The 10,590-nt window shown below is 54.6% G+C and overlaps 1 protein-coding gene across 1 annotated transcript; it reads right to left on the bottom strand.

The window, feature by feature from the left end:
* Positions 1-5,174: 5,174 nt before the first annotated feature.
* Positions 5,175-10,527, bottom strand: MRPL27 (mitochondrial ribosomal protein L27). The gene is made up of 4 exons (XM_027568472.1): positions 10,467-10,527; positions 8,265-8,396; positions 7,744-7,811; positions 5,175-5,573 (listed from the first exon to the last, which is right to left on the bottom strand). Exons 1-4 carry the CDS (start codon positions 10,504-10,506, stop codon positions 5,367-5,369), a joined length of 447 nt encoding a protein of 148 aa, XP_027424273.1. The 5' UTR covers positions 10,507-10,527; the 3' UTR covers positions 5,175-5,366.
* Positions 10,528-10,590: the final 63 nt, after the last annotated feature.

Here is a 10,590-nt window from a genome sequence, read left to right as displayed (position 1 = left end):
TGGGCACCTGGCACATCAGGAAACAAATGATGAACCTGAAGTCACAGCCCTCAGGTGGCGGCAGCAAGCTCCCGAGGTGGGCAGGGGGCCTGCATGGTGCTCTCACCACTCCCTGCCCTCCTGAGGGCAGGTCACCAGCGAGGAGCTGACAGCACCAACTCCTGGGGAACAGTGCTCGGGTAAGGGGCTAGGATGACATTTTTCTGGCTGCTATTTTTGTCAACCTCTGAAACTACCCCTCCGAGTCTCTAGAATTTTTTTTTTTTTTTTATATCAACTCTGAGGTCGATAAATAAAAGCTAACCAGGTCCAGCATGTTCCACCCAGGCAGAAATGGTCAGAGCATTCAGACTCTGCTGGCTGAGGACTCGCCGTGCAACTGGCAAGGTTCACCCGCGCTGTCGTTAGGTTAGCACAACAGTTTCCAGAGTCTTCGTTTTTGACGTCAGTGGGGCATGCGCTCTGTTTCAGTTCTGCCACACTCACCCCATCACACCAGGCCCTGGTTACGTATTACTCGTGACCGTGCCCTGCCGTGAACGTTCTGAGTTTACACGTTTAGCCCAGTGGCTGGGCATCCTGAGTGAGGGTTCTGAGTTCATTGGTGTGAGGTGGGAGCCCAGCAAAAGCATGGGTTCAAAGCCCCCGCCCCCCCCCCCCCCCCCCCCGCCCCAGGAGATACTAATTTGCAGGGCAGCTGCACCCTCACTGCTCCGGCAGGCCTGGGTTGACCTCCTGAGTTGGAAGCATTGCAGGACCTGGACCAGGCTCCCGGCTCCAGAACCCGTGGCCGGTTCAGAAGGCAGGTTTGGCTGTGGAGGCCCTCCTCCCCCTGCCTCTCCCCTGTGCAAGCCACGGAGGCCAGAGGGAGGGCAGCTTCTCTGCTGCCTTTCTGGAGGGTTAGCTCAGCCTGGAGGTTTGGGCTCTTTGAGGCTTTGAAATCCTCGCTTGGCTGGGCCCCTGGGGTCAAGATAAGGATTCAGGGCAGGCGGGATGTGGGGTTGGGGTGGGGGTTGGCTGGGGCAGGCTGGACCCCCTAGGCTGCGCAATAATTCTTTTGGAGGGAGGGCAAGAGCCTGGACAGAGTCTTTTGTATTTTGTGGCCCGCGTGCCTGGTTTCCAGGGCAACCTTGGACACCTCTGTTCCCTTAGAGGCGGGAGCCAAGAGCAGAAGGCAGCCAATTGGCATCTTGAGCCCCGTTACCTGGGCCAATGGGAAGCAGGGCAGAGTCGCTGGGAGGTGATCTGGAAGTGAGAAGTGCAGAGGTCTGGGCGAGTTGGAGCCCCCCTGGCTGGCCGATTGTATACCAGAAGCTAAGCCCATTCCCGCCAACCTCTTCTGAAAGTCATAGAGGGACCTTCATGGCCGTCGGGCCCGGAGAGGGGAGTGCCCTCTGTAGGACATGGGATCGTGGCACGGCACCTGCAGGACGAGCAGGGGCAGAAGCCGACAAGCTGGCTCTGAATGCAGTCGCTCCTCTGGGCCAGGGTTCCTGGGTCAGGGGGTGGTCCTGCTGGCTGTCTTCAAGGTGGTTCAAGGCTGATGCCCTGTCTTGGCACCCCTCTGCCACTGCTGTTCTGCGTGCAGGGATCACCGTGGACGGTAGCCTCCTAGCCATAGCTGTGAGTCCCTACTGCCGTCCTGAGTCCCAGGGTTGGATCGGATGTACCCTTGACTCCACACTGTAGGCCGGAAGCCCAGCCTCTTCATCTGTAGGGTCACCTAGAGCAAACCACTTGGGAAGAATGGTGTGTTTGGCTGGGCCCTTGCCTGCCGAGTTCTGGGATGCCACGGTCTGGGAGAGTGGAGAAGGGGCCGAGTCCAGGCCCTGGGGTCCTCCCCGGGCCCCTCAGACCCGTCGCTTCTAAGGGTGCCTAGCCTGCTACAAGTTCCTTCCCCCTCCCCCAAGTTTGTCCCTCTCTAAACTCCTTATACACTTCACTTCCCTGGGCTGAAGGGACAGGAAAAAGCCACACTGCTCTCCTAAGTAAGTCTGCCGCAGGGGGTCGGTGCCACAGCAGAAAGGGAACCGCCCGCACCTCAGTTTCCCCTGCATGTCAGGCTGATGCTAGCGAGACCCGTCGATCCTACCTAACTTTTGGAGTGCGATTCCAACGTGGGGAGCTGAGATGGGCCCAGGCATGCCAGGTGCGGGCTGGGCCCTTGACCGTGCGTCTGGGGGGAGGGTAGTTTCGCCCCTGGTGTTCATCATGGCCATCCTGCAGGTCCTGCTGTACCAGCGTGAGCCCCCGCGCGGCCAGGCTCCCCGCTCCTGCCCCTTGTTCCAGAGCCCCAGCCAATACGTAAGCACCCCTGCCCAACAACCCTTCGCCTGCTGCCGCCCCCCTTCCCCAACCCCAACCAAAGGGCACCTGCTCTCTGGCCCAGGAAGAGCAACTGTTCAGTAAGGAAAAGGCCTTCAGGACCTACTCTCTGGACTCTGCCCCTTCCAGCCTGGGTTCCCTCGGGGCCAGGGCAGCAGTGTGGAAAGGGTTAATAAGGTCTTTGCCAGCGTCCTGCCTGGTGATTGTTATTGTTAATGGGGACCCGGTGCTGGGAGCTGCTGGTGAGGACAATGGTCTTATCCCAGCTCTCCAAGCAGCTGGAGGCTCACCCTCTCCCCGGGGCGAGCCCAGAGCACTGAGCCCAGAGTGAGAGGAGGTGGTGGCTACCATACCGGCAGTCCTCTCCCCAGGGACGGGGCACCACGTGGGAGCCTGGGTACAGCAAGCAAAAGGAATTGTCCAACCTGCAACCTCCCCATGCTCTGATTCCCCCCGTCCCCCGCACACACACGCACACAATTCTGGGCACCAGACAGAGGATGGAGAGGTGGGCACAGCAGGAGGAGATTTTCTCTGACTCTCCCCCAAAGGAGCATCAGAGCTGGCTGCCAGACCCCGTGAGAAGCTGGGGCCAGAGAGGAGTGGTACCTCTACACTGAGTGCATCTCAGAAATGCTGAGGAGCCAGCTCTGTGCCTTGGGCTTGCTGGAGAGAACCAAAGGGGATGGGGAGAGCGACACAGGGACAGAAGGGGCTGGGCTCTGCTCTCTTGTTTGCTGACCCTGAATCTGGAGCTTCACTTTGTCATCCTTCATGCTTCCCAGGACCGCCCCCCTCCCTGCTTCTGCACCATACGAGGCCCCAGCAAGGTCCAGGCAGTGGAAAGCTGCCGAGATTCCCAGGGGATGCAAGTGAGGGAGGACCCTTGGGGCTGCCACCAGGGAGTCAGTGGAGAGCTGTGTACTGCGGGCCTGAAGCCAGGCCAGGGGCTTAGGGTGGCCAGGGGGAGGATGGGATGATGCCGAGAGACTTCTGGGAAAGGAGAGCGTGTGGTACCCTAATCTTGGGCTCACCCTGGAGAAGAAGGGCCAGATGGAAGCCGAAGGGTCCAGATGTGTGCCTGCCTGGTCCCCCCGGCTTTTCTTGGTTACAGGGCTATCCACTGAGGGGCGAGGGAGTCTGCGTGGGGCTGCCCCTGTGGCAGCTGGCTCACCTGCCCAGCTAGGGGAATACTGGAAAGAAAGACCAGCAGAAGCAGGTTCACCAGCTGATTGCACAGCGCTTCGGGATCTGGGCCTGCAGAGAGGTGAATGTTCAGCATTCCTAGCCTCGGGTGCTTTGGAGAAGTGAGCCATGTTCATATTACTCTTACACATAATGCCCAGTTAGAGCCCCTCAGACCAGGAGGAAAGGGCCACTGATGGGGAGAGCCCCCGGACTTGAAAGGAAGCCCCACTTCACCTCTTTGGGTGGAGGGAAGGACAGCGGACCCCAGCCCGGGGGGGGCCTGCCCTGGGATTCAGAACAGGCTTCTGTGGAAGGGTTTCCACGGAGCCAACGGCTCTAGGGCTCAACTTGTTTCCAGAAAGGAACATCACTGGAGGAGAGGAGGCACAAAGGCCAAAGCCCGAAGAAAGTGCATGTATGTATGGGCAGGTGGGGAGAGGCTGGGGTGTCAGGGAATAGCTAATGCCTTCCTCCCTACCCCTCAGTTGCCACCAAGCTATGAGGAGGCCCTAAAGTCACTGCCTGCACCATCACACAACTGTGGCTTTACTTGTCCACCCCATGAAGCAGCAACCCTCCCCCCCAACCCCTCCCCCCCCGCCCCTGCTCTGCTCAGGGCAACACCGCTGTATAGGAGGGAACCTCTTGCATCCTGCCCCTTCGTGCTTCTCCAGGGGACTGGCAGGGACAGTGCTGAGCTGACAGATGCCCCCAGCAATCTTCCCAGCTGGGCCTTGGTACATGAGACCCCACAAGAAGTGGGGTGAAACCCTGGGTCACCTCTGCCGAGGATCTGCACATGGAGAATCTGGAGTCATGCCCTAAGAGAACAAAGTGCCAAGTTGAAGACGGATCTCCCGAACTGTGGGGCTTCTGTGCCTCCAATCCCTGAAGCTCCTGCCTACAGGGCAGAGTCCTTGAAGCCACTGGACTCTACAAGCCCCTCTGCGGCCGCAGCCCAAACCACCTACCTCCAAAGGCCAGGACGACCCTCTACCCCAGCTGAGACTTTCTTCCTGGCCCTTCCACTGGAAGCTAAGCCTTGAAGGTCTCGGGTTGGATTGACAATGAAGGCCTGTCCCAGCCCACTCTAAGCCCAGACTGAGTATTCCTAAAACCAGATTCTCTGAGGCTGTTTACGGTTTGAGATAAACCAAGAACCAGAAAAGGATGTGAGGTGGGTGTGTCTCTCTCCGGGTGTGCAGAAAGAAGCCCATTTGTCACTCATTTTGCCTCATCACTGAAAGGACCTGGGTCCACCTGGCCTCTCTAGGCCAGATCCACGGAGGCGTCAGCCATGTGGCCATTCCGGCGGCTACAGCCCCAGCTCCCTCCAAATGTGGCTCCAGGAGAGGACATGACCTTGTTGCTTCCTCTCTAGCCCCTCCCCCCCACTCCTCCCAGGACCCCTCCGGGCAAGGGATGGGGAGGTGGGGGGGGGGGTGGAGGGCAAGGGTGAGGGGGTGGGGGGGTGGCTCTCCTCGGGGAGATGGTGTTAAAGCAATCCCCTCCTCACACACATTCCCCTCCTGTCATTTCCTCACTCTGAGAGGTCTCGTTTTCTGCTCTGCGGTTGTTCCTCCGTGTGCACCACAGAACGTGGCTAAGGACCAATAAACGTGTAAGCAGCCCCGGCCAGGTTTACCCCCACACAGCACAGGCTCATGACACCAGCAAACTTTATTTTTGGCCCCAGGTCAAGTCTCCCAAAAGGCTTCCCAGCTGGTCACTTGAGACTTCCGCAATCACCACCAAGCAGACTTCCTCAGGAGGCCCTGTTGTCCCGACCTGTGACTTCTTCTGCTGTCAGTCACCTGGGCTCCAGGCTCCATCCAATGGCCTCAACGAGGAGTTCACAGCATAGCTGCCAGTTTGAAGGTGCCCTCAGGCTTGGCAGGAACCACGTGGACAAAAGTCTTATAGAGCACAGCACCCTTGGGCAGTCTGGTGACCAGATCCACATCCTCTGCATTGCTGGGACTGGGCACGTAGACCTCCTTCGTGTAGCGGACTACCCCTTCCTCCAGGGCGTACAGGTACTTCTTCTTCCCCAGCCCCACCTGCAACACAAAGACCTGGTCAGCTGGACCGACAGCCGGGTGGTCCATCCCAGGGCTTCGAGACAAACTTCTCATAAGGATTCAGGCTCTGGAACCAAGGGGGAGATCAGAAAGCTCTATCTCGGGTTCCCTTTCCTGCTCCCTGGCACTTCCTTGGCATCTAGGACTCTGTGACAGAAGAGGGAAAAGAAAACTCCAATAGCCAATCCTCGCGGGTGCTCAGTCCCTGAAGGCTCGTCTCTAGACCCATGTCTGTGCAGCTGGCCGGGTGCCACACCGGACAGATCCCCAAACCAGGACCGGGAAGATGCCCCTAAGCACTGCCCCCTGGGAGCCAGCCTCACTTAAAATTAAAAAAACACTGGAGTTGTCATAGTAAACATGAGCTTGACATAGTTTCGTCCTACATAGTGACCTCTGAAGTTTAGGACCAAAGCCATATGGTAATACGTCATCTAACAAAACAGCAATCATAGTGACAGGCACCAGTCCTTTCGCAGCGCCTGCGTGTGCAGGCAGTGCCCCCCTGACCCCTTTAGTCCTCACCTTGTGAAGCAGCTGCCATTTCTAACCGCTCTCGACGAAAACTATGAGCGGAGAATAAACTACGTGTTGCGTATACAGTTTGTAAACTGCATATATTTTAGCATTTTTCCTTTAGAACTTGAGATTGGATGTGGGGCAACTTTTACCCAGGCAATAAAGCATTATTCAATATTTCTCTGATTAAAGGAATGGGCTCTGGAGCCAGGATGCCTGGTTCAAATCCCAGCACCACTACCTACTGTCGTGTGGCCTGGGCAAGCTGCATTACTTCACTGTGTCTCCGTTTTCTCATCTGCAAAATGGGGATAATATTAACTACTTTTATGGGGTCCCCCTCAAAGATTAAGTGAGTTAATCATAAAGAGCTTAGAATACTGCTTAGCTCAAAACACGCTAGCTTTTATTATTGCTGCTGCTATTTTAGCGAGGCCCAGAGTTAACACAGCCATACAGCTAGTGCCTCGAGTTCTACGAGACAGAACTACTACACAGTCAATTCACATGTAAATTAGCATTTCTGACATAATTAGTGGCCACTATCAGTCTTTATATGCCTACTAAAATGGCCAAAAAAGGGGCGGTGAGGGGACTGATGACAAAGGAAACTAACCGAACATTTACAATAATGTGAAGAGTACAGTACGGGGGCGCCTGAGTGGCTCAGTCAGTTAACCATCCCACTCTAATTTTTGGCTCAGGTCATGGTCTCGGGGTTGTGAGATAGGGCCCCCAAGACAGGCTCCAAGCTCAGCTGGGAGCTCAGACTCTCTCTAATAAATCAATCTTAAAAAAAAAATAAGAGTACGGTACAGATCTGTGTTAACAAAGAACCTTCCTACCTTAAGAAGTAATTCCAACTTGCTGAAAACTGAAATCCCTGCCTGATATGGACCTGGTTTCTGGCACATACACTGAATTCTATTTTATTAAATTCAAAGTATCTTTCAGCCATCTAATAACAATTTTATGCAAAAGAGGATTAGCAAGAAGGAAAAAGGATACACTGAAATTAGTTTCCCAAGATCCAGAAAGTATCTCAAATCACTAGGCATCTCCTCCTCTAACAGGTGGGGGTTAGAAAGGAGACCCGGGGCACCTGGGTGGCTCAGTTGGTTAAGCGTCTGCCTTCGGCTCAGGTCATGATCTCAGGGTCCTGGGATTGAGCCCCATGTCAGGCTCTCTGCTTAGCAGGGAGTCTGCCTCTCCCTCTCTCTCTGATCCTCCTCCGCTTATGCTCTATCTCTCTGTGTCTCAAATAAATAAATAAAATCTTTAAAAAAAAAAAAAGGAGACCCAAGAGAACCAGGCTGATGCTCCACAAGGCAAAGCACAGTGACTGGGAGGTAGGCAGCCCCAGCACGAACCCCAGCTCTGCCATGTGGGCCCCTCCATTCCCTAAGTCTCTGGCATCCTACCTGGAAAATGGATACCTAGTAATACCTAGTGCATCACGGGGATGGGCTAAGGATGAAATGAGACAATGCAGGCCCAGGAAGCAAAATGATGCTTGGCATTTGCTAAGTATCCCAAAAACACAACTGTTTTGTTATCACTACCATGCTTAGGAACAGAGAGAGGTGGTCCTAGGAAAGAAAAAAGGGGAAAGGGCCACAGAGCAACTCACATGGGCGCCTGGGTGCCAACGGAAGTGGCGCTGAGTCGCAAGGATGTTGCCAGCATGAACATAGTGACCTAGAAGAGAAGTCCACAAGCACGCTGACTGTGGGCCCCAGTGATGGGGCAGCACAGCAAACTGCTAAAAAAACATACCGGCCCTCGATTTCCTGGCCCAAATGCTGCACACCAACCTCTAAGCCTGACCCTGGACAAAACCAACTCCTACATGCTTGGACACAAGCAGCCCCCATCTCCCTCTGCCAGTCTCACCCCCTGAACCACCCCTGCCAGTCTCCACACTCTTCTCTCCAGTCACATGGCCCAGGTTCACACCTATCTGCTCTTCCTCAGGACCCCCCTCCCTGCCTCAGGTCTTCTCTGCATCTGTAATCTGGAGCCAAGTGCTCTGGCGAGCTAAGCGGAGAGTACAGGACCAGGAGGGGGCATGGTTTTCCTGTTCTGCAAAGGAATGCCAGGGACAGCAAGGGAGGGTGCAGCTGACAAATGGAAGCCAAGGCACACGCTCACCCTCCATTTTCTTGAGGCCAAAGCGTTTGCCTGGTGACTTTCCACCCAGGTTTTTGGAGCTGCCACCTGTCTTCTTGGATGCATATCTGATGGCAAGAGATGCAGCCTGAGGGGGGCTCAGCAGGGCTGTAACTGCAGACAGAACAGAAATGTTGTTCAGAGAGACTTCCAATCACTCTTTCTCTGCCTCAGTGGGCCATTTGGTAAGCTGAGAGATGGCGGGGGTAGTGGCAGGGGAGGTGAGGAAGATACGTGAGCAGAAATGCCACTCGACTGTGTTGGTGGTTTTCAGGGAGTGTCTGAAAGTCCTTGGCCTTCTCCACGGCAGGGGACAAGTCATTCCTTGTATTGTCCAGGGCGTATGCACTGCATGAGAAGTGTGTGTGTGGCCGGGGGAGGCAGCGGGCAGTGAAATATTCACGGAAAGAAAATAAACACCATGTGCCTTGGGTCCTGACACATTCAGTCCTGTTGAAGAGAAACAAACACCACAGAAATATAAGCCAGCAAGAGGACACCACAGAGCTGCTAGTTTCAGCCTCACTCACCACATGTCCTCAAGGCTCCAGACACTGTGGAGGGGCTGGACCACAGAGCCCAGCCATAGGACACCCAGAGAGAGGGTCCTGCTTTGGCGTCACCCACCACTTTCTCAACCATTCACCCATTCCCTGCACACCAAATACTTGTAAACAAAAAGGGCAGCTTCTCGGAGGGTGGCTCCCACAGGCTCTTAGCTATTTCAGAAGGCTGGACTCCTTCGTTAGCAAGCCCACCCAGTACGGGTCCTGACCAAGAACACTGACGCCCTGCCCTTAACAACCTGACTTCTTCATACTCATTCCAAAATGCTCGATGGCATTTCTTTTTAAAAGGAGAGTGAACTAAAATTCATACTAACCAAGTTGGAAGCAACTTGCTATATGACAAGCACAGGGCTGGCAGTCCTTGCTTTCAGGTCTCCAGACACAGCCATGGTCAATCAGGGCTATGCCAGAATCTTTAGAGAAGCCCTGTGAGTCTCCAGAGCCTACAAGTTCAGAGTTCCTGAAGCCAGGTTTCTGAAGTTTTAATGATAGAGAGTAGCTGGGACAAGGGACCAGAAATAAATGCTTAGAAAGACATGTTAAATGCCCAGCACCAAGATCTACCTTCCTTTAAATCTATTTATTCATTCATCCTCTAACTTATTAAGCTGAGGAATGGGGCTTTTGTTTTATCCACATTATCTCTTTCACAAATCTTTGCCCTTCAGCCTACTTCCCATCCTCCACCTCAGAGTAAAGGATGCTACCAACTATGCAGTTGCTTGGGCAGAAATCAAAGAGTCATTGCAGATTACTTTCCTTTGCTCATCTCACATATCCAGCTAAGGAGCAAACTCTGGGTTTTATCTCCAAAACTGATCTTAAAACCACCCATTTCCCCCCAAGTTCACTGACACTAGCATCTTAGCTAAATCATGTCTCATCCGCACTACTATTACAGCTTCCCATCTGTTTTCCTCATTTCCACTCCTACCCCCTTTTACATTCACGTAAGAGCAATGGTTTGCTTCTCAACATGTCAAACTGGCTTATGTCACTCTCCTGCCCCTCATTCTCTACCAGGGCTAGGCCTCCCGTCATCCTTTAGATCTTAACTTAGATGTTACCTCCTCGAAGGGCTTCCCTGACCACCAACCCCCAAGAAGACATCAAACACACACATTTTTGCTTTCTTTAACAGCACTCGTCACAATTTACAACCATTTTGTTTCTGGGCTTATTTATTGGCTTATCCACTAGAAAGAACCGGTCCGGGAGATAGAGACTGTCCTCATCCCTGCTGAGATCCCCAACACCTAACTGCACTGTCTGGCACAAAGACTTCAATCTGTTAACTTTCTGAGCTCCAGTGTGCCAGGATTTATAGATGAAGGGATCCACGGAGTGGAAGCGGCGTGCCCACGTCACCAAACGCTAGGGAAGGTGTACTTGCGCGCGGGGCAAAGGAAGGACACATGCTCCTCGAACCACCATCCAAGGCCGGGCGTCCGACGTGGTCAGTGACAGCTACCTCTCAAAGCTCGAGGACCCCCCGCGCTCTCCCGGCTCGGCGCCTACGGGCCTCCACGGGGAACGGCCTCCACCCTCAGGCTCCCTGCAGGGTCCCCGCTCCGCCTGCACCCCTCGCCCCGCAAAAGCCACGGCGTCCCGTTACCAGCCGCCCGCGTCCTTAGCGCCAGCGCCACCGACGCCATGTTTGCCGTACACTCACTTCCGGTCTCAGAAATCTGCTTCCGCTACCGGGCGATCTGCTTCCGGGGCCTGCGCTGCACTTGAAA

Source organism: Zalophus californianus, chromosome 16 (assembly GCF_009762305.2).
Source record: "Zalophus californianus isolate mZalCal1 chromosome 16, mZalCal1.pri.v2, whole genome shotgun sequence".
NCBI lineage: Eukaryota > Metazoa > Chordata > Mammalia > Carnivora > Otariidae > Zalophus > Zalophus californianus.
This window is presented reverse-complemented; position numbering and strand designations above follow the sequence as displayed.

What these genes read in the sequence shown, in the direction of transcription:
- MRPL27 (XM_027568472.1), bottom strand. Translation starts at nt 10,506, where the DNA reads ATGGCGTCGGTGGCGCTGGCGCTAAGGACGCGGGCGGCTG. An exon ending in TGGCCTCAAGAAAATGGAGG is followed by an intron (nt 7,812 to 8,264) that starts GTGAGCGTGTGC and finishes CTTCTCTTCTAG; the next exon opens with GTCACTATGTTCATGCTGGC. An exon ending in GTTGGCACCCAGGCGCCCAT is followed by an intron (nt 5,574 to 7,743) that starts GTGAGTTGCTCT and finishes TTTGTGTTGCAG; the next exon opens with GTGGGGCTGGGGAAGAAGAA.